Below are 25,280 nucleotides of genomic sequence, written 5' to 3' on the forward strand. Positions count from 1 at the left end.
TTGCCCAAACCAGAAGCCTCATAAGATTTATCTTGTTGTTGTTGTGTTGGTTTTGTTTTGATTTATTCTTAGCTCTTTTCTACTTTGTAGAGTAAACTGGTATCAAAGTTCCACAATTATTTATTAATAATTTGTTCTCATCATATGAGTTCTTTACAATTCCTTGGATGTGCCCTGCTCTTCTATATGTCCTTGATTTTTCCCAGAGTTTGTTCTTTTTGCCTGAAATACCTCCTGCTCTGAAGTGCTCCACATTACCTGGAATAATTCCTACTGAACCAGTCTTGGCCAGGAAGCTTTTACTGACCCCAGTTGAGATAGAAATATTTTCTGTTTTCCTCCTTTATGAGTTATTGCATTGCACTGTAGTTATTTACTCATCTGCCTACACACTGGACTGAAAAACTTGGAGCAGGGATTGTGCTTTTTATTTTTATACTTCTGTCTAGAACAGTGCCAGATATACACTAAATGCTAAAGAAATATGAGTTGAACAAATGAATGATGAGATGAATTTACTTTCTGTTAACTAGTCACATCCAAACTTTGACTTTATCATATCATAATGGCATTCTGTTATTATGATAACTTGAAGTGATGTCTTAATCACCAAAAAGATGAAATTATGCCTATCACAGTTTTAACATTAATTATATTTTCTATTCTATTTTAAAATTTATATATCTATATCCGTATACCTTCTGCATAAATGACAGCTTTTATAAATATCAAATGTAAATTATATTAATTACCCCAAATTTATGATAAATTAGAACAATTCCCAAACTAAACCAGATAACGGAATGATTAAGGTAATTAGATTTTAGCTGAACTTAAATGTAATAACCAGGAAGATATCTGTGTACTTGTATCTTCTTTGCCATTCTTACTAACCACCGTCTCCAAATTGATACTGTGACAACTTGCATACCATTAGAAAAAATACAGAAAGGATCCCCAAGCTACCTCGTAAATGTTTAGCTGCTTCATTACATTAAATGATCCAATGATCTTTATCCTACATTAAATGAATCCTTGCCTTATCCCTTGCTAAATTTCAGGACAGAAATCACACGTTTTAAGAAAACAGGGGTAAGTAGTATTGGCGTATTCAAAACATATGCAAATCACAATGGTAAGCTGATATAGAAAAATTCAATTGCATTTACATTAAATAATCTTACAATTTAAGCTGCCATTCTCGAAGCAGGATTGCACAATATTTGAGACAGTTACGGCATTTTCACCCTGAAGCTCATCTCATAAAAGTTAAAATCCAGGTTGCCCTATTGTCTCACCCTGGGGAACTAGGAAAACAGCATGAACCAAAAGGTGTCATTAAATTTTATCTGTTAGAATCTGTTTATCTGTTAGGTGGCTTTAATTGTTTCATAAAAAGACCCAATTTTTATCTGTTTCTTTGGTTATAATATGGCATATCAATATCATAATTCAAATGTTATCCAAAAATGAAATCAAGAGAGTCTTTCACAACATCCACAATAATTTAACACTTCACTGGTTTAATTGACACTTTTGATGGATAGGTTTACGTTGATGATAACTTAAGGTTGCTTTCAGTTCACGGGGTAATAACTGTAACCTGGGAGAAATAAAACTTCAAGCTAGATTCAGCTGTGTTCACTGGGCTAGGATACGGTTTTTGCTTTACAACTAGGAAATTCCACAAGACTGTTATTGTCAAAGGGCAGTATTTCTTTCTCTTAGAAAATGAAGCATTTTGAATAGTACGAAATGAGAAGCCAAGCCAGGCTTATTGATTTTGAAGAAAAGGACAATGGTTTGGACACATTAAAATAAATATCTTCTGATAATATACCAAAGGAATTAAAATATTCACATTCTTATGAATGAATGACAGTGATAGCCAAATTTAGTACATCTGGCTGTTATTTCTTGAAACAGGTGTAGAAACAGGCTCTCATGTGACTCTGTTTCAGTTAAAATAGAATTGACACTCTTTTGAAACATCTGTGCTATAGTAAAGAAAATATTTTAAATGGTAACAAAATTGTTACACAATTATATAGCAAAAAGTTAAAATTTGCACATTACCTTGAAACAGGACAGCATTTATATTACAAGCCTTGTCATACTAGATACTTCTTTTACCCAAATTAATGTTTAAAATTAAGCTACAAAATAAGCTATGACATGATCACTTTGCCAATTATAAACATAAGGGATCAAAAAACAGAGATACAATATATTCTGAAGAAGCAAAATCTAATTGTTGCATGTGATAGGATAAAACCAGTAATGTGGTGAAACATATTACGTGAAATTAATTTAGACATAAGAAAAGTTAGAGCTCTACAGTTATCATAATACTTGCTACTGTGAATGTGTTCTATTTTACAAAATCAAATTTTCTCTCAATTTGTTATAACACGTGTGTTGGGTAGGTTGAACTTCTACAGAGATCATTTTAGAGTATGTAATCACACTAAATTATAGTACAAAAAAAAAAAAAAAGGAAAAGCATTGTCTTCTCTACCTACCAAAACAACATAATTGAAAGTAAATAATAGTGGTCATAATGTAAAGAACTTTAGCAAACATACACCAGATAGCTTTGACCCCCTAATGTGTGTTTATCCCTCAACTGAAATCTCCAGCCTGCTGTCCTTGATCCTTACAGTGACTTGTTCTCCATCCTCACAATGAAATGCTAATGAAACACAGCTCCCTTATGAATCTCTCCCAATATTCCCACTGTACTTTTTCTGTAGAATGCATGGATAATACACCTTGTTATTTATTATTCATGGCTGCTACTTAAGTCTCCTGCTCTAAAGTGAGGCAGAAATTATATCATCTATATTTGTGATGACCACAAATACTGCAAAACATGATCTGAGAGTTTGTTCTTCTGCCTTTCTTCCCAGAGTTAAAGGCATTAAAATTGGAAAAATCTGTATGTTCTATTCATTTCCACATACATTTATTGATTAGTTAGAAAAAGAGTTGCATTTAAAACTAAAAAATCCTTGCTGTAAAACTCCATCATTTTAATTTTTTTTCTTCCACTGTAACAGTCACATTTCTATTTTTGGTTTCTCAATAAGAATTTCTGCTCATTTACACTTTACGTTGGTTTCCATGTTAAAACCTACAGGACAGGATTTACCACATTGAATGTAATCCACAGTCTTAATCTTTAATTTAAGATTTTCAATGTGTGTTACAAACCCAGCACGAGGATCTAAAGACAGGTCCCTGGGGAACTTCAGCCTTTTGCTAACAAGTATAGTAGGGTATAAGCCACTGAGTTTGGATACTTCAATAATCCTTTTTTCTGTGTCAGACCAATAGAGGTTTTTTCCAATCCAGTCGACAGCAAGTGCATTGGGGACGGCTGTGTTATGTACTACCTAACAAAATAAGAATTTAACAAGTTAACAATGTAGATGACTAGAGTAAGAACTGAGCAATTGTTTCTTAATTTTTACAGAGATATAGAATTCTATTTAAACATTAGTAATGGAATTTAGATAAGCATAAAACAGAGAACAATTTACTCTAAAAAAATTACTCACTTGTCTGTGAGAAATTACCTAATATGTAATTAGGCCCCTAGTAATTACAAATGAGTTTAAGAAAGAAACACCAAAATAAAAAGCTGTTGCATGGCTGCACAGTTGTTGATCACATTTTCATTATAGTTTACCTGTCCTCTTAAAATTTGGGGCAAAAATTCTATCACACACACATACACATAGAGTTATTGGTATTTATCTTTAACAGGTTCTGGGGGAAATACCAAGAGCATTCATCACTCCCTTAACTGCTCTTGCCCTACCTAAATTATCTACTACAATGAGAGAAAAAAGCACAAGTGAGAACATGCACTAAGTATTTTAAGCTAACCAAAGTGGGGTAAAACTATACTCATACAACTGCTGTGCTCAAATCTAACCCTGTGACTATCAGGTATAACAAGGATATAGCCTTTGTCCTTACAAATATGATGCATATGAAATAACCAAAGTTTCTTGATCTCTATGGCTGCTATTTCTGAGTTCTCAGTGCTTTGAGGACTATGTGAAAGAAGCAATTGAACTTTAGGGCCATATAGAAGCCAATAGTTATACAGTTAGAAACAACAAAACACTAATGAAATTTGATAGGTATCCTTTCCCTAATGCCATCAACAGTAAAGATGCAAACAAAAGTAACTAACATTTGCAGCCATTAATGACATCAATCTACTGCACTGAATTGCAAAGCATCTTTTCTTCTTTCCCCTAAATTCCAAATTTGGAAAACTGGAATGACTGACAATTTAAATGAAAATCAGTGAATTAGTAGTCCCAAGGGAAGAAAGATGCATTTTGTGACCCTATGTTATGACGTTATTTAAGGTAGAAATGGGATAGTAATGGCAAGGCAGAAGAAATATTTAAAATATTACATTCAAATATATTTAAAATATTAAATATATTTTAAAAATTATTCAAGCATCTTCAAAAAATATAAAGGTGACCAAAAATTTTAAATGTTTTGTAAAAAAATATACTCATGTTTGATTAAAGTAACTTTCATAGTTTTTATATAAATTGTCAAAGAATAGAAATATAAAAGAAAAAATCATCTGCTCCTTGTTCTGTATATTTAATTATACAGATCATCATTAAATACAGTTATTCTGAGTCACTTGAATCCAACCTACTGGTTGTTTTGGCATTTTATATACACATTTCAAGATGCCACTTACATTTTCAAAATTGCTTATTCTCACCAAAACTTTCTGTATGATATTATAGATAAATACAAAAAAGTTAAAGTAGTTGATGGATTCTATCTACTTAAATTTAAACTTCTTTATAATAGATTTTACTGCATTTATAAAATGCAAACAATTTTATTTTAAAATTCAAGATAACATAGAAATAGTGCCTCATATCTAGAATGTGACATGTATGTAATTATGATACTTTCTAATCAGAACATTCATGATTTTACACAAATGTATTCAATTATTTCTATCTTCAGTAGGTTAATTTTAATAGTGCTATGATTTCTATCTACAATCCAATAATTAATTTATTCAATTACAAATTCTCAGACAACTTTTCCTTTTATATAAAGCAGCACAATTGAATCTCAGGTACTAATCATTCAAGCTGAAAGCATCCATCACATTTTCTAGGGTTGTGAATAAAGTCCCAAATTTTATTTACTCAGTTTGATTTTTATCTTATTGCAAGTAATAGTGTTATAATGAAACATAGGTATAAAAAAGCCTGATATTTCATCTTTAAAGTACATATTAACACCATAATGTGAAATTCAAACCAACCTAATACAGTCTATGGGTCATATCATTACCATCCAAAACATTTTCTACTCAATTCAACCGTACCAATAAAATGTTTAAGAATCCCGTCATTGTAAGATCTAGGTACCTTAATATCACTTCCATTTAAACACATTCTGTTTATGCGGCTGCCATTTGGTCGGCTAGAATCAATCCAATAGATGAACTCTTCTCTGTAATCAAAGTCTATAGCAATAACGTTGTTTAATCCCTAAAAATAAAAAAGAATATGTTTGAATAATAGTTAATAGTTTATTTTTAAATGTTTTAAGAGTTTATAAGAATCAGTATCTCCTTTTGAATCTAAACAGCGACAGTGATTATGGTAGCATTTGTCACCAATTCTTTTTAAAAGTGTTGTATGTTTATATTTCCCCTACGCAATACACTTAAGATGTTGCATAATTTGTTTGAAAATACTTTCCAAGTAGGCCACAAAATTTTTGGAATATTTCTAGATAATGGTTTCAGTAAAAAGCCAGTAATGTAAAAACAAAACAAAACCAAACTAAATAGCCAGTAATGTAAAAGAAAAACAAAGAAACATGCTTTTAAGGAAATAAAGTGAAAGGCTTTCACTTTTGGTTAATATTAAATATAAGTTCAATACCATTATTATTTGTTCTGTAGAGTAGCCAGAGAAGAGCATACGTCTAAATTGGAAAGATAGAAGATCCCAGAAGATTTAAGATGAGCCCTAGATAGCCATCTGATAAAAGTCAGAAAACAAGCTTTAGAAATTTTACTTTCCACAAAAGCTTTTGTCTGAACAACATAAATGAGCTGCTTCTTTTTTTTTTTTTCATGCTTCAAGTGGTCCCTTAGGCAATACAGTGCCATATTAGAAGTTAAAAGTTATAACCTTACGTGAGTTTTTGACCAAAGAGGAACAGGGTGGTCAACATCTTTGTATTCCACGAGGTGGAGATGTGAGGAAATGCTTCCCTTCAGACTCACCATTATGCATTTTTTAGCAGGTAACAAAACTGAACATGAATTCAGCTGATGGGTGTCTAGATGCTACAGCTCTTGGATTTGGCATTTCCGCCGTCTCATTTGATTTGAGGATTGTACATCAGGATGTGGGAATCTTCTCAGTTGTTGAATTGTTTAAATGATTGCTTAGGGGTTAGTTTAAGTCTGACCTATTATCAGGGCCCATAGATTTACTACCCCAATGGACTAAAAATACTTGGATCAGGATTTCAATTGTGTTGACTCATTTTAAGGTTTGAATAGTTTATTAATATATAAATGCTTATGGATTAAAAAATAATAGACACTTGGCAAATCCTAAGATATCTGTGCCATGTCTTTATATCTGATGTAAGCTTTTTTACATCAATATTCATCCCAAAGTTGTAGTTAAGTCTCAGATTATTTTAGGGATCATTTATGAGTAGCTGCACCCCTCTAGATAAGAATTAGCATCTTCAGAGAGATAGGTTTTTTTGTTTGCTTTGGTTATTTTGGGGAAGGAGGGAGAGGAAGCATGGTAATTCCCACATCTGAGTTCAGTGACAATATCTATTTTCAAAATTTGGAATTTGATAATAATAATACTGCATTAGATTTATATACTTCTTTATAAGACTCAGGCCAAGACTAAATCATTACTGTTCAGATTTTATTTCTTTCTAACAATCCCTAGGACTAAGGACGGCCTATGTATAGAATCAACTCAGAAAGGGTTCTGGCAAATATTGACTTTTTTCTTCTCTCAGCAGTGCTAAATTCTAGCGGGGATGGTGTTAAAATCATAGGTTCTTATGCTTTTATTTGGTTTAACATGGCCAATCTCTTTTTCTTCAGCTTCTAATTACAAAGTTAACTTGAAATAGCCCAATTCTACAGAATTGTATGCCATTGGTCATTAACAAGAGATACAAGGAGTAAACATGATTCGGTGTAAATTCCTCACTCCCTCTAGATGAATAAATGCAAGTATACTTCCTACTGACAACATTACTAATCAAGAATAATGACTATAAATGCTAGAAAAACCCAACTAAAATTCAGTCGCTGATTCAAAAGATTCATTAAATATTTATTCATATGCTAAAAACTAGAGGACTCAAACCAAATGCACTTAAGCATACATATCTAGGAAGTTGTCTATGTAAAATGAAGGCTCTAAAATATAAACTGAATATATTTCAAGTTCTGTAGAGGGTTTAATAAATTCATTTCAATAGTAGCTGACAACATCCTTTCTGTTCAAATGCTTTTTTCATCAGAGGAATAAGGCAAATGAGTTAGGATTCTGACAGCCTGGCAATTCAAATGGATAAATTAGAGCTTTATAGGGGAAAGGTAGAGAGAAATTTGTCTCTTACTTTGGCAAAGATTTACCCACAATCCCCTGTCATGGAAGAATTATCCTATTCCTTTCTTTACAATAATCAATTTAGATAATGAAAATCCAATGCCAAATTTAGCAAGTCAACCATAATAAATTAAAGCTGTAAATGCAGAGGAATTGAAGTCCTGAATTCTGACATATCTATCAAGCCAAGCTGGTCATTTTTCTACAGCTTTACCCTTAATCCCCACAGAAAACAGTGCAATTCTCTCTTTGCAGAATTATATAAAAGGAACATTAAAATAGCCAAGGACATGGTCAAAATACTGTCTAAAAACTAGAGTCATCCCAGTGGTTTCAGAGCTGAAAATCGGTTTCATCAAAATCCTATTTGCTTCTTTCATTTCTATAGCTGAAGATTTGCACCCTTTGGTTCAAGATGACTAATTTAGGAAATTGTGTTTTCTTTCTCTATACAATTTTACTGGAATAAAAGGCACTGTTAGAATTGAATTGGATAACATATTGGGAAGCTACTTGATTAATTTTAATTTCTAAAATCCATATTATTAAAGTGCACTTTCTAAAAGTAGTGTATGAATTTATGTTATAGCTGCCACAGTTACAACTATGTTTTAAAATATATAGGGTAAAAAAATTATACCAGTTGTTATAATTTTATGCTATAAAGCTTCAGGAGATTATTACTGACTACAACAAATGTAATAAAACTCAAGATATTAGGGTAAATTGTTCTTCCTAATCACCTACACACAAAATTCCCAAATAATTAAGGCAAAGATGTTGTCTTTTCATTTATTTTGACTGACAGAGAATATGGATAGATAATTACTTCCATTTTCTACTTTATTTTGCATATGGACACAAAATCTCTGAGGGAGAAAAAAGGTTTCTACTGCATAGAACTCGTTGAAAATTTCTATAACGCTATGATGAAATTGTGGCTGAAAATATTCTTGACAGAAATGATACATTCTTAGCAGACCACAGGGAAAACCAGATGTAAGGATTGTCTTCAGTTTTTTGGGTCTCTATTTCCTTATTCAGTGGTCACCATCAACAAACACTCTCCAAAGACACAAGTGTTCAGAGTTCTCATGAGCTTTCTCATCTTCCTCACTCCCTCTTCATTTCCATAAATACTACACTAAGAAATTGCCTGACATTTACCCCCATTTAGATACTAGTGATTGGCAATAGTCTAAAATGATACCACCAGGAAAAAAAGTGCCATCTGAAAGTGTGCATTAAAGTGTTTAGGTATAGACTTAAATGATGTATAGAGCAAAAACCCATTTTGTTCCATTAAGAACAATCTCTGATAGCATATTAGTCACGAAAAGCAACAAAAGGGATATCAGCAAAAATATCCTGAGGCACGGAGTTGGAAATAAAGCAAGAAGCTATCATTGAAGCTCTGTTGTAGTTCTTTCATGAAGTCAATAAATATTGTTGCTGCCTGAGTTAAATTTGTGGTTTAGCTGAGCTTATAAATAGGGTAGTCTAAAGAGAGAACTTTCTCTCTTTAAGATAGCACAGTCTAAAAGGAAGACATGTTAAAAGACAAAACCTAGTAGAGAGAAAATAATTGTGTCCCTGTTCCAGAGACCATAGAAGGAAATCAGCAGCCAGTGCACCTAACTTTGAGGGTATAGAGAGGCTTAGAGAGGATGTGGAGAAATACTCAAGAGAAAGATCATTTTATTTTTTTCTTTTTTCTTTTTTTGGGTTTTTTGGGGTGAGGAAGATTGGCCCTGAGCCAACATCTGTTGCCCATCTTCCTACTTTTTTTTGCTTGAGGAAGATTGCCCCTAAGCTAACGTCTGTGCCAATATTTCCTCTATTTTGTGTGTGGGATGCCACCACAGCATGGCTTGATGAGCGGTGTGTAGGTCCACACTCAGGATCCAAACCCATGAACCTTGGTCTGCCAAAGTGGAGTGCGCGAACTTAATCACTACACCACCAGGCCAGCCCCAGGAGATCATTTTCAATATTTTGTAAGTTTGATACAAGCTTAAAATTTAACTGCACAAAAAAAAAGAATTAAATTAAGTTAAATAATGTAGAAAACCATTTTGGAAGCAAAAAATTTTCCATTTTAAAGCAGGTATGTATATTTTAAACTTTCTCCCTAACGATACTTCTCTTATATTATTCACCTCTTAAAGAGATAGTTGTCTAATTCTTATACTTTAAATAGATTTCTGTTGCGTTTTTATAAACAACATGAAAATATCTTACATTTAACCCATCTCCTAAGTTCCAGAATTAGAGAGAAAGGCAGTAGGATACAGCGAATGTTGTGGCACACTCCAAAGTGAAAAGTAAGAGTGTAAACCTCACAGACATTCACAAATACGGCAGGTATGCAAGTGGTAAGCGCACGGAAAGTTCGAGGACTCCGGTGAATTGCAAGGCGTGGGCTTTATGTCAAAATGGCAGCTGCTACACAGCTTGGATTGTGGCTATTCAGGGATGTGAGCCCAGCAGTGCTACACCTTCCTATGTTTTCATGAGTAGCCAGAAATCTGGATTTTAATGTGAAATTTTCATTTTCGATCTATGACTTAGAAAAAAGCTGGAAAATCTAACTCTGTCAGGAAGAGTCAATATCACATTTGCTAATGAACATTTGCACTTTAGATTAAATCCTTAAGCAAAATGAATGAAACTCATACTAGCAGTGGAGGAATCCATCAGTAGGTGGCAAACATAATTTTAGTTAAGTAAGTATTCTTTATGGTGCTGAAAATCACCGCATGAATGGCCTTCTTCGTCTATGACTAACACTGGTATAAACATGCTACGAAAACAAGAAATATCGCCATTTTTGGCACATTTGTTCTAGGCAGTGCTTTCAAATATTCATGTCACTATTATACAGTATGGGGGCAAAGAGAATTTTGTAGCAGGAAAGACAAAACTAAATCTTTCCAAGGAAGCTATGTCTCCTGATAACTAAAAATATGCTATAACTGTGATTTCTCTAATCCATATAGTAATCGCTCTATTTTTAATGATTTGATTTTATGCTATCTCCACTGCAGACTGGAAGAAAAAAGTTGAGATGAGCAATTCACAGTTTTCTATCTTGTCATAAAAGTGGAGATCATATCTTTTCATCTTAAATAACATATATGAATAAACTCTGACACTAGGTTCAAGCGTCAAAACAGATGAGTGCAGATTCTCTTAAAGTGGCTGGGTTGAGGGATGAAGAGAGGAAGACTAAAAATATGTGCCTCACAACCTTTTAACCATGACGGGGTTACATCATGCTTTTGCTCCCTTGCTAATTCCAGATTTTAAAGGCAAGGGATCATCAATCTCATTTTATTTCCTGGTTCTATGAGCAGAAACTTGAAGTTCCAGAAAAGGCGTTTATTTTTAAATCCCAAGAGGGAAAAAACCAATTTGGGTAATGCGCAAAATACCTTAAAAGAGAATTTTATGCTTTCTCTAATCTAGTTATGCTTAACATAGTTTTTTCCTTGCGTTCATTATAGTCTGCATCTTTTACTTTCTTTTATATAGTCTGATGTGACAAGTTGGGAGCGTCACCTAGACAATTCAAACAAAAAGTTTATGGTAATCTCATATACATACATGCATGTATCCATGAATAAGTGCTTCATCAATTCTAATTGTGAAATATTTCTACAGCTCTAATGTATATCTGAGTGACCATATCAAATATTATGAAATCATCATAAGAATGTCATACCTGTTTTAAAAGTGTGTAGTTGGAGCCATCAGTGCTAATTTTCCTTATCTCATGATGATCAGCAAGAATTAGAAAAGGTTCTTCATCTAAACACCAAGACAAAAAAACATATTAGACATTCAATATTCATGATTTTCAACTCTGCTTAGTTTCAGTTTAGTTTCTGCAGCAATGTAAATTCAAATGCAGTGCCCTCTGGTAGATTAATGCTTAAAAACTCATACTGAGCTCCTCAGTTGATAATTAAATGAAAGGATAGCATATACTCATGCAGTACAGAAACCTAGATGATTCTAAATCCTTCTCTTTCTCTTAATTTTCTTGAACATTAAAATATCTAATTTATTTGAAATTAGTGGAAAATATCTGCTGTTATAAACTGATTTTTAAATTAATTTCAGAAAAGGATAATCTACACCTATCTAAGAAACCTACAGTACAGCTAAACATTCATATAATCAGAAAATTCTTTATCATCAAATAACCAACTTATATGCTCAGAACAACTTTAGTGAAGGCCAAGAGTGTCATTGCATACATAAACTTTGCTCATCTGTTTGGGGGCTTTTCTTAAATAATTTCTGAACTCCAGGTTCTAGAATCTTTGTCTATTAATTTTACCTTTCCTCATGAGATTTATTTTTTAATCCTTTAATAGTCTTTATTTCCTGCTGATAGTTTGACTAACATGTTTTAGAATCTCATATGTTCTAGAATTTAGGAAAGATAATAATAAGAATATGACCATGCTCCATATATATGAAGATCATATAAATCTTTAGATTCGGTTTTCTGCTCAGAATTTATTTGGAAACAAACTGTATTCTTAAATAAAAGATATTCAGAAAGTTTTGTATAGCATAGTTATTTGAACATATATCTGAGTAATTTAAAGTCAATTTGACTACATTCTTGATTGCTATAATCTTAATTCAATAAAAATTGTGTTCAAACTCTTTTTAAATATCTTTGTTTCTAAAATGTATTCATATACATAGTTGCCAGGTAAGCAAATATAATGTCAGCAGAAATTAGAAAAAGCAATGAAAAAAGTAGTCATTTTATGTAATTTGATGTGGATGTTATTGCAAATAATTCATTTTACAGAGTTATTGTTCCCTTTGTTTAATTTATGTTCAAAATTATTACTTTTTTCCTCCTTTAGTTTCACCGTAAATATCTAATATGTAGAGTACTATATTTATATTTTAGCATACTGTATGTCAGGGATTAGAAATGTGTGTCGCACATGCTGGACATCCCTTTCCATCAGTGACGGCAGTGTGCTAATCAATGATTCCAGTCTTCCTATTGAGGCTAAACTGAGACGCAGAACCCTACTCGACAGAGTCAGCTCTCAAGTTGAAGGTGCCTTGCCATCTCTGCCAATACAGTTCTACATGAAAAAATATAAAATTAATCAGTCACATTCTACCTCAATACTTAGGCAGTTCTATTCTTTACAACTTAAATGTAAGACCAGAAACCATAAAACTTCTAGAAAAAAACATAGGGAAAAAGCTCCTTGACATATGCCTTGGTAATGACTTTTTGAATATAACACAAAAAGCACAAGCAATAAAGGCAAAAATAAGTAAGTAAGACTATATCAAACTAAAAAGCTTCTGTACAGCATAAGAAAAATCAACATAATTAAAAGATAACCTACAGAATGGGAGAAAATACTTACAAACCATGTATCTGATAAGGGGTTAATATCCAAAATATATAAAGAACTCATACAAATCAATAAACAATCTGATTAAAAACTGGGCAGAGGAAATGAATAGATATTTTTTTCCAAAGAAGACATACAAACGGCCAACAGGTACATGAAAAGATGCTTAACATCATAAATCACAGGAAAAAGCAAATCAAATCACAATGAGATAGTACCCCACATCTGTTAGAATGGCTATCACCAAAAAGACAAGAGATAAGTGTCGGCAAGGATGTGGAGAAAAGGGAACACTTGTGCACTATTGGTGGAAATGTAAATTGGTGCAGCCACTATGGAAACAGTATGGAGGTTCCTCAAAAAATTAAAAGTAGAACTACCATATGATCCAGCAATCTCACTTCTGGGTATATATCCAAAGGAAACAAAAACAGAGTATCAAAGATATATCTGCACAGCCATGTTTATTGCAGCATTATTCACAATAGCCAAGGTATGGACACAAACTGTCTGTCAATGGATGAATGGATAAGGAACATGGAATGGAATGGAATATTATTCAACCATGAGGAAGAATAAAATCCTGTCATTTGTGACAACTTGGAAGGTACTCAAGGACATTATGCTAAGTGAAATAAGTCAAACAGAGAAAGACAAATACTATATGAATATGATATCACTTATATGGGGAATCTAAAAATGCCAAACTCATAGAATTGACTGGTGGTTCCCAGGGTCTGAAGAGTGAGGGAAATGGGGAGATGTTGACTAAAGAATATAAACTTTCAGTCAGAAAATAAATAAGCTCTGGGGATCTAATGTACTTCATTGTGATTCCAGATAACAACACTGTACTATATACACGGCTGCTAAGAGAGCAGATCTTAAATGTTCTCACCACAAAAAAGAAATCACAATTATGTGAAGTGATGGGGATATAGCTACCACTACAGTGGTAATCATACTGCAGTATATAAGTGTATCAAATCAACAAGTCCTGCACCTTAAAGTTAGACAATGTCATTTGTCAATTATACTTCAGCAACGTTGTGAAAAATCTAGCCTCTCCTTAGCAAAAGATTTCCACTTCAAGAACATATTTTTTGTATCAAAATTTTTATTAGCTTCTCATTATTATTGCTAATGGGAAACAACTACAGCATGGCTACATGCTATAGCAAGACCCAAATTATAATGATTAGCATTCATCTCCTTTGCACAATTCTCTATGAAAGGTTTAAAGTAATGGAAACATTGAGTAGTTTTTTAGATTTTATCTCTTCTCCTTATTGCATGTCACTAAATGCATGATGTGTCAAACAGTTAGCTGGCCAAAAACAGGTATGTTGGCAAATAAAACAATGAGCTCCAAATAATACACAAATAGATTCATAGATAAATATTCCAAAAGGAAGTAAAAGTGGAATAAAAGTTGAAACAAGTTATTTTTTTCTGCATAATGTGCAAAGTTTTAACCTGTTAAAAAATAATTTTATAATTCCTGTCCCAGGTATTTAGATAAGAAAACATCTAAAGTTTTAAACATTGTCACCAAGATACATATATATGAGAAACAGGTAATGCTATGTAATTCATTATCTGCAAAAATGACATAAGGAGGATAGAGATACCTTATCTACCATTATTTTGCCCATTTTAACATTCATTATTATATATTGCTTTGTATCATTTTAACATGTCTGATTTTCTCCTCTCATGACTTACAATATTTTTTAAGTTATGGGCCATGTTTTACTGAATTTTCTAATTTACAAAGTCAAGCACATTGCTTGAAACAAACAGAAGTTTAATAATATTTGCTGAATCACTGAAAGAATTCAAATAGTTTTACATAACTGATTTATTGTTATTGTTGTCACCATTATTACTATCATCATTGACCTATTGTTCTCCTTGGCATGCATGTATGAATGCGTGTGGTGTAGGAGAGAAGGAAAAACTATTACAACACTGCCACAATGGGCTCTTCAATAGTCTTGGCCAAACCTGTTGCTAAGAACCTGTGATTCAGCAGGAAGCAGTGCTAGAGATAGTTCTTACTTGTGAGCACTCTCAAAAGCTAGAAAACACTAAATAATTCAGAAGACTATAATGCAGTGTTATTACAAACAGAGCAGTTGGTGGACAGCACACAAAATCAGAGTGACAGATTCCCGTATCAAGGTAAGTAGGAAAGAATTTTGATTTCACAGAAACAGCAAAGAGGAGTGAATTCAAAAAGAATGACTATACAATGCAGGATCCATGTGTATAACTGAGGTTGCATCAGTGGACAAGTTCAGTTCGATACCTGAGAGTGATTTGCATCCATTTGGGTTACCAGGTTGTATTTCATATCCATCTGTACAGAGGCACTTGTAGGTCCCATATGTATTGATGCATTGCTGGCTACACGGAAAGCCCAAAGAGCATTCATCAATGTCTACACATGTTTTACCATCATCCTTCAGCTGGAATCCAGGCCAGCATTTGCACTGGAGAATGAAAAGCAAGCATATTCAATTCATATCATTGTCATTGTCCTTTCTATCTGATACCCCTTTAGCACGATTCAAGCAAGAGAATCATTTAAGAATAGATAATGGCACATCTTGTCCTTTAGCAATTAACCTTTAATAAGAATTACATATGTTATTAAGTAAAGTTAAAAAAGGATTCGCCCAAATATCTTCATTTGATCATCTGAGGTTGGCAAGATTACAAAAGTTAACTGACATCACCAAAACCATGAGGCTAGAGAATGGCAAAGAAAACATAACTAAACTGCCAACTTCTTTTGTTCTTTTTCTATTGCTTTATACTATCTTCTTAAAAGATTTTAACAACCATAAGAATTAACCGTCATGTGGAGCTTGGAAGTTTACTAACATTGTCACAAATATTATTTCACTAAAGCCTTACAGAAATATATGATATGCTTATTATTAGCCTTAGTTAACTGATGAGAAACCTAGAGACACAAAGGTGAAGTTGCCCAGATAAAACCAGTAGGAGAGCTAAGGCCGTTTATAATTTTTAACGCCTAGTAAGGCTCAATTAACATTTATCGTCTGCATCTGATTCCATAATGTGACATGTTGATGCTGTCTGGAGAAATAATAATATTAACATAGTTTCCCCACCATAATCAAATCAATTCGTATCATCAAATCTTTTCTTCAGCATCTCTATCGTGTTCCATATGGCCCTCTGATGATGATATGCAATATTTACTAACAGGCATGTCATTTCTGAATACAATGTCACGTCATAAATGTCTTTGACTTCCTGAAAACAGTGAGGCACTGTGATTGGCCACTGTTTTCCAGTTCCATATTCAATCCCTGCCAAGTAGAATATGAAAATTATAATTATACAAAATGAACCAATAATTGGCCAGATGATTATAATCATATTAACCTTTACCAAGACTGTTTAGTGGTCTTTGAATAAAGGAATTTGTGAGTATTGAGTAAGACAATGAGTTAAGAAGGAACTCTGAATTGTTAAGAGTAACTAGTACTCAAGAGTTATTCATAGTAAACATTTTATAATCTAGATCATTTAATTGAGGGTAAAGGTGATGACAGAGCTTTGTATCTACTGGGGAAAATGTTAGAGAGACATATGTACATATTAATAAATAGTCAACAAACAATTAATTGAGGGGTAGAATTTTTTTAAGTACAAATTGGAGTTCATTACTTAAGGGGAAGATACATCAACTTCACCTGAAAGTGCTCAAAAGATAAATAAATGCCTTTTCCTAAGCCCTTTTACAAGGGTTGAATCCCTTTAAGCTCTTAGCACTTTCATCTTCAACAATTTACACCAATATTTATCTAATAATCCTCAGCAATTATGAGGGGTTTTTTAAAATCTCTAGAACCCCCTAGCAAGCCAGCAAATCAAAGCAAAAGCCACAGCTTGATTTCCCAAACTCTTTTCATCATCTCTTAGTCTATGACCAAGTTACTTTCTTGAGAAGACTCATCCTGCTACCTAATTTAGGAAGTCAGAGGAATTGTTGCTTTGCTATGGGAAAAGAAAATGAGATGCTTAATGTCACCGAAGAGTACACTTAAAAGTGGTTAAAATGGTAAATTTTGTATCACATGTATTTTACTACAATTCTTTAAAATAAATAATTTTTTTTAAAATAAGAAACTGACTGGAAATAAGAAGGCATCACTGAAAAGGACTAGAAATTAATTATGTGATTGGGAAGCCAGAAGACTTATAGGCAGACACCAGGCAGTGTTGTATCAAGGGGCACTTTAGGACAAGTGAAAGGAAATTTTGTAGAATGTGTCGAATTCTTCTCAAAGAGTATTATAAAAAGAAATAGTGTACCAATTTTAATTTCTGATTTCTGAAAATCACTTTGAATGGCTAATGTCAGGCTTATAGAACTACTACTATAGCAAATATATGACTTGGATAAAAACACATTTATGGAAAATTAATTTCTTGAAAGTAAAGTTAACATCAACTGAATGAAATATACATTTCTATAAGCAAATAAAATTAAGATGTTTAAGGTTTACAGTAAGTTTCTAAAATTGTTTATTGAAAGAGAAGATTTTTAAAAAGATAATTTCCTCCTCAATCCGTTAACCTTGTTTTAACAAAAATAGTTTGGATCCCAAATAATCAAAAGGCGACTGTGGGAAATTCTACTAGCCTAACTTTCATAAATTGAATGAAAGAAAATAATAATCTTTTGCATCTCCAAAGATGAAAGATGAGATTCAACTATATTTAATAGAAAATCACAGCTTAAAAATTTCTCACCTTCATTTAAAAAGAAAGACAATTTTTATGAAAGAGATTTATATGAAAATAGTGTCATGTTAATTTTCCTCATCATCAAAAACTATTTCAAATTTTTTTGATTTATATTAATTTCTATATTGGATAATATAGCTACCGGAAAGAAATGTAGTTCTTCAAACTTTTCCTATCACTTCCAGGAAAATTTCTCTGCAGCATTTTAAGTGATATTTGACAAATATTGAGTATTTTATTTCTAACATGTACATTAAAAATTACTTCTCTCCCAGAAGTGTATTTATTTTTACATGGTAAATTATCCTTCCCATAAAAATAAGATTCTCACTTTAGTAAATGTTATTACTCCCTTTTGAATAGTTTGGATATATTGTATTTGTTTTACAGCAAACGTGCAAATTGCTCACAGTCCATAGGGTCTAAATTTTGCTTTTGTAAGCAATTTTCATCTTATTGTAGAATTTGGAGGAGGCCTTCTTGTCATGTTCTGCTGATATTGTAATGAGAAATAAGTTACTGGATAGTCTTCCCCATTCGCTGGAAAAGAGAAACCCATCAACTGAAGTTTTTTCCCCAAATAGACAACGATTTTGTTGTACATAAGCCTTTTTACTGAATTTCCTATCAATAAATTGTCTTAAATAAAACTATATATGTGTGTGTATATATGTGTATATATATAATCTCAGTACAATATGTAAAATATTTGCCTTGAACTTTTGCTTAGATCTTTTATTTATGATTCTAGCCTCGACTCCTTGAATTTTTATACTGATTTTGCTTCCCCCAACATACATTTTATTTTATTCACTAGTTTTGACATGTGTACATATTCAGGAACATTCTTCACAACAGTTCTGTCATATATCACATATATAGACTTTTTGAATGATTAAGCATATTATCTATTTCAACTAGAATTCTCACTTCATTCTCTGCCCCTTCAGAGAAGTGAAAATGAAACACTGATATGTTAATGGTATCAACAAACAAGTATTTCTGTGTGAGGAATCTTACAAAGTAATTAAAATAGTATGAATTAACATGGTTTTCTGAGTGATGTCTATTTCTACCAAAAATAGTTTTCCAAAAATGTATTTCTGGGCGCTAAGTACTTGTATGCAGGCATTTAAAAAAGATTAAACCTTACTTTTAATGTTATTTCAAAAGGTGACCATGTGATATTCTGTAATTTTTAGATTTTACCACCAAGATTGTTATGACACATTTTAAATACACACAGGATAAACACAAATAGATCTACTTTGAAATTTAAATTTTAGATAGATATAAATATATATTCTATGATATATATATTCTATAGATATATAGACTTATAGAATATATATTATATAGATAGGACTAAAGAATTATTTGTGACTATGACTTAAAATTTTAACCAGTTACCTGTAATAATTCTACATTCCTTGACTTTTCAGGAAACATTTCTATATTAATTATACATGGCACTAATAATATTTTTTGTGCTTCATTGGGTTTCAAAATATTTACTGCCCAAATTAATTAATTGATACATGCTCATCTCATTAAGAGCGTCTTGGCTCACTTGTCTTATTTCCTTTTACCTATAATATAGAGTTTATGAGTAAGTACATGTGTGCTTTAAGTCTGTACGTTTAACCAATTTTTCTTAATACAAGATGGAGTATAAAGCCTTCTTGTATAAATGTAGCTTTCTTGGTATTTCATTTTTTATTTTTATTTTTACACAAGGAGAAATAATTATTACAGTTTTAGGTTATATCTATATACAGTTAAATCTTGATCAATATAATTAAATTAATCATAATACCAGAAATTCAGAGATTAAAAATGGTAAAGTGGTTGTTTAGTTGAATTTACCATTAGAAAGAACTGGCTTGTCATAGAACTTCAAGGTTGGCAGAGAAAATGGACCAACATCTTTGCAATACACAAATTTTTTCTCTAGCATTCTTTGAAGAAAGATATTTAGCCACAACTGAAACACTTTTGGTGGTGAGAAATGAGGCAGCTCATTCCAAGGTAAAAAGTTCTAATCTTAGAACAGCCTTCCTTATATCGAACAGAATCTGCCTCCCAACTCCTAATTCCAACCTTTGAAACAACTCCGAACAGGTTGTGCTATCTATTCCAGTACTTCATATATTTGAATACAGCTAACAAGCCATCTTTGTTTCAGGCAAAATGACTTCCAGAGGTGTGTGTTCCAGACTCCTTATGCTTCTGGATGTACAAATTTGTATACATTACAATTTGTCTAGGTTACTCTTAAAAGTGCCACGGCCATAAGAGGGCATAGTACCCCAGGTGTGTTCTGATCAGTGCAAAACTCAGTAGAACAAAAATCTACCCTCTGTAATGGTCCTAGCTGCCATTAGACTGCCTCTATGTTCCACAGGAGCCATGCCCTACAGAGCTATTGCTCACATAAAAACAGCAATTTTCAAATGAATTGCTCTTCCTAAGATTTTCATCACTTATGTAATTAATTTTAACCTAATGCGCAACTTTAATTTCAAAATTTGTTCATTTGCATCCTCCACTCCAACATCCTTAAACAGATATGTTTTCAAAAGCTATTTCTGTCAACCAGTTTTGTCAGTGAATCACTCTCTTCAGGAAAATGGTACTAACAAAAAGCAGTTAGGATATTAGGCATGATTTAATTTTAGTGTACCCGCACTCAGTGCTAATAATTCATGTGTTCTGGTTTTTTCTTTCTGTTTATACAAAAAATATTAATTCTCCAATGTTGTAGTAAATAAATGATTAGCTCATTTCACTTCAAAGAAATATGGGAGGGAGAATGAGGAAAGAAATGGGAACTTAAGAGTTGCATCTGTATTTATGCAGTTATTAACATAATAGTATCACCCTAAATAGTGGTCTTCCCTTGCTTATGTTTTTCTTTGTATTCAGCATATACTAAAAACCTTTTTGATCTTTTTGCCTTCCTGAATATATTTTCACAATTTTTATTCCATATTATTACTATAGTTTGCTTATATGGACGCTCTGCATTTAAATAGCTTTACCTAACAATACCATGATGCCTTTTAAGTTTTACAGTTATATTAGATTAAATAGTTTTCATTACCTCAAATTCTAATGTATCATGTGATTTGCTATTTTTGGTGAGGACCTACCTTGTAATTGACTGGAAGGTCCTGACAATCTTGAGAACATCCACTGACTTTCTTACTCAAACATTCATTTATATGGCAGTTTCTTTCATCTGAGTCATCACCACAATCATTCTTATTGTCACAAAGACTTCCACTGGGAATGCACCTGCCATTTTTGCACATAAAAAATGAACTGTTGCATGACTGTTCTGGAAAAAGAAAATAAAACAAATGGAACATAAAGGGCATGCCACTGTTTTATACTACAATTGTTGAAAACATTCACAAATATGATAACGTCAAAAATTATAGTAAACATATTACATATAAAATGCTTTACATTCAGTGTAATATTTTATACACAAAATGTAGAAAATCAAGGGCAAAGTGTACTTTCATGTTGAACAGTTATTACAAATCTTCCTTTACCATGAAAATTAACAATCAAAATAAGCATCTATAGTAAAATTAATGGAGTATTTCTGTCTTCATCTATATGGTGCAGAATGAGTTCAAAAGGGTAATGAAAGTTTGATGGTTCCCTCAAGCCATAGGTCTCTGAGAAATTATATGGCAGTGAAAATTAAGAATCTAGAATGGGTAGATATTCCTAAATTCTTTTTCTTCCTGGAAATATAACATTGACATTTTTAAGCCAGGGCATAAAAAGGACATTTTTGGTGAATAATAGTTATTCCAAATATAGCTATGGAAAGGAATTCAGGTTTTGCAGCTACTCCTAACCAGATGATTTGAACATTACTCGTTATCATACATGATGAAAAGCCTATTAACATGTGAACTACATGAGAAAAAAAGTAATTAGGTTTATTCTCAAATATATGACTATGTATTCAGTCTTTGGAATAATGAAGTGATAAATAGACCAAGTTTGGTTATGCATATATTTCTATTCAAATGATATGAAATTTATTTTATTTTGCCTGTATGAATGATACAGACTTTCTTTCAGTAAATTTCAACTTCTTTTATGTTTGAATTTGCAAATGGGTCTATTCAGGGAAATTATCATCACATAAAATAATGTATAAAGAAAATAAGACTTGGGCCAGCCTGGTGTCACAGTGGTTAAGTTTGTAAGTTCCGCTTCGGCAGCCCGGGGTTCACCAATTCAGATCTCAAGTGTGGACCTATGCACCGCTTTTCAAGCCATGCTGTGGCAGGAGTCCCACATATAAAGTAGAGGAAGATGGGCACACATGTTAGCTCAGCGCCAGTCTTCCTCAGCAACAAAAAGAGGAGGATGGGTGGCAGATGTTAACTTAGGGCTAATCTTCCTCAAAAAAAAAGAAAGAAGAGACGACTGTTTTCGGAGGGGGCAGGGTGACAGATTCATGGGATTCATAGCCTCAACTCTTCATATTTTTGACACAGACTTAAACTTCTAAAACTAATCCCAGAACATTGTTGATTACTGGAATTGTGCATGGTATCACTAGAAACGCTCATGCTTAATTATTTGCATTTCCTTTCATTGAATACAATACTAGACTGAAAATTAGAGTCATGCTTTTGCTATTAAAAAAAATTGGAATAAGCTTGGAATTATATATTTGCTGTACCTGCACTTTTGCACTTTGGGTTTAAAGGTGCTTCATCAGAATGGTCAGGGCAGTCAAAGTCTCCATCACACTGCCATTGAGTATTTAAAAGACATCGTCCATCAGCACAACTAAATTCTTCTGCATTACATTGTCGGTATCCTGGAGACAAAGAAGTAAACATTCTAATTCATCTAACAAATATTCATTACAACTTCATCCCTTAAGGTACACTATATCTAATTAACTACATGGGCTACCCATGCCTCCTAAGGGAAATATTTCTCTTTTCTTTCTGTGATGATGGTTACCCTTGCAAGAGATATTTGTGGTTGGGAAATAAGATTAAGATCCAGAAAATAAAGTTGGAAATAAGGCACTTTCATTGCTTCTAGGTGAGGAAATAAGAATGCAAGACTCAAGTAAACCATCTTTGTTCACCTATTATCTACATCCTAAAGATTTCCCTTAAAATGAAAAACAAAATGAAAGCTATTGGAAATTTTTTTCAAGACTAAGTTTGGTTAGGTATAGTACTAGAACATGTGGATGAACTGATTCTGAGTTATGATGATAATTCTCAGAAGCTATAACGCAATGTTTATGTTTGGGAAGCAGCATTCAAAGTGTAAAGAAATTATGAAAATGAGAAAAATTAAAAGACAATTTATAGAGCAATAAGCACAAAAACTATTGTAATTAGCCTATATACTGATTCTTAGAGGTATTAAAAGCCTTTACTCAAATCACAGTATCAATCCATCAATTGTTATGTTCATATCTATGCCTGTTTGTAAGTAAAATTCAATTGATTTTGAATATTATGAAGTTTTAGATTGGATTTTTTCTAAGTTTGTTAGCAATAAAAACAGCCATTTATATTAGAAACTTTCTGGTAAATCTGGGCAAATATTCTACTTTTGAAGAGAGGGAGTAAGATTTTTATGGCTTAAAAAATAACCAAAATTCCAATAGAAAAAAAGTGTCAATAAAGATTATTTAATTGAGATGTTTATCATATTGAATGGCAAAACTAGATAGTTCCAAGATCCCCCCAGTTTCTTCAGTATTTCTTTCCCCCGTCTCCTTCTTCTCTAGCTCCTCTTTCTCAGTCAACACATATATCAAGTCTCTCCCAGCTCAATAACCATAAAAATCCATCTACAAATACCTCTTAACAACACATTTCTCTTCTTCAGTATACTGCACAATCTTCCTTTCCCTTACTTATCTCCAGTTCATCTTTGATTCATTAACGTCTCATTTCTGCAATATCTACCTTCTGAAATTCCTCGTCAATGTAAAACACCAATTGGCAAATGTCAAATTGAAAGTGTCTCAGACTCCCACTTCACCTCCCTGCAGCATTTGATGTTGTTGACCACGCTACCTTTCCAGAAACAATTCCCTGGTTTAATATCTATAATTCACTCTCCCGGCTTCTTTCTATTGCTTCTGTTGTTCCCTTTTTTCCCTCTTTCTGTACAAAGTCTTCTCCTGTTCCACTGTAATATGTTGTAGGGGAAGCCATACCTTCAATCTTCAGTCTATTATTTTTCCCTTTTCCTTTCTACAGTTTTGGATGTTCTCATTTTTTGTCATAGTTTGAATAGCACCTTTATGCTGATGGCCCCCAAATTAATATTATTTATCCTGATCACACTTCTGGTGTCTAGAACTAAATTTTCAAACACTCACTATACAGCTTCATATGATTGTCTGATTAACATTTCCTATTCAAATCTGCAACATTAATTCCTTGTTCCATCTCTCCTCTCCTACACCAACAACATTGACCCTTAACCTCCTCGGTCCTGAAGCTCGTAACATCAACACCATCCACCAAGTCATCCAAGCTAGAAATTATCCTTTATCCTCCATATCTGGCTGTAAGTGAATTCTGACCCATTCTGCATTTTCCATTCCACCTTTTCTGCCCTGGTTCAGAACACATCATTAATCATCAGAACTATTGCAATAACCTCTTAACTAGTTTATTTCCCCCTAATGGCTCCCTGCTTTTTGGCAAAATTTCATCCACTCTGCTGAAAAAGACGGTTCTAAAACATAAATTTGACTGGGGCATTACGTTGTATCAAAATGTGTGCTGGCCACTGGAAGCAAAAAGAATCAATACAAATTCTTTAACATTGTATTTCAGACTTTTAAAAATCTAATTTAATTTTAACTTTCTAACTTTAATTTACCTCACAAAAGACTAATTGCTATTTCTTAACTATGTCAATGTACAGGTCTTTGTAAACATATATAGATTTTACTATGTGTCCAGAACTGCTCCACGCACTTTACAAACATTAACACATTTAATTCTCTTAACAGACCTAGAAGTTAAGCAATGTTATTATTTGTTTTTTACAGATGAGAAAATTCAGGTACAGGGAGGTGAAGTAACTTTTCCAAGATCACACAGTCAGTTAGTGGCAGAGCCAGGATTTGCACCCAGGCGATCTGGCTCCAGGTTCTATGCTCTTGACCGCCACGTCACACTCTCTAGCATCTAAACATGATTTCCTTTGACTAACATTCCTTGCTTCTATATTTTCATGCCTCAAGAATTATTCACTCAGCTCTGATTCTGTGTCTTGTGATTCTTATTCCCATCTGACAATGTATATTATTGTACTATATTGTATTTCTGATTTTCCTGTTCATAATTTCTTCTAGGGGGATCTTTGTCTTATTCATCTCCATATCAACCAAATATAATGT

General features: G+C 32.7%; 1 protein-coding gene across 1 annotated transcript in view; it reads right to left on the bottom strand.

Annotated features, from left to right (window-relative positions):
* The window catches only part of LRP1B (LDL receptor related protein 1B), a 1,825,183-nt gene that overhangs the window by 225,468 nt on the left and 1,574,435 nt on the right, over positions 1-25,280 (bottom strand). The window contains exons 54-59 of the mRNA XM_046659286.1: positions 22,572-22,712; positions 21,010-21,197; positions 15,381-15,564; positions 11,392-11,477; positions 5,430-5,552; positions 3,214-3,395 (exon numbers count right to left, since the gene is read on the bottom strand). Of these exons, the coding sequence (XP_046515242.1) occupies positions 3,214-3,395; positions 5,430-5,552; positions 11,392-11,477; positions 15,381-15,564; positions 21,010-21,197; positions 22,572-22,712 (904 nt within the window). The remainder of the gene's footprint in view (positions 1-3,213; positions 3,396-5,429; positions 5,553-11,391; positions 11,478-15,380; positions 15,565-21,009; positions 21,198-22,571; positions 22,713-25,280) is intronic.

This window comes from Equus quagga, chromosome 4 (genome assembly GCF_021613505.1).
Source record: "Equus quagga isolate Etosha38 chromosome 4, UCLA_HA_Equagga_1.0, whole genome shotgun sequence".
NCBI lineage: Eukaryota > Metazoa > Chordata > Mammalia > Perissodactyla > Equidae > Equus > Equus quagga.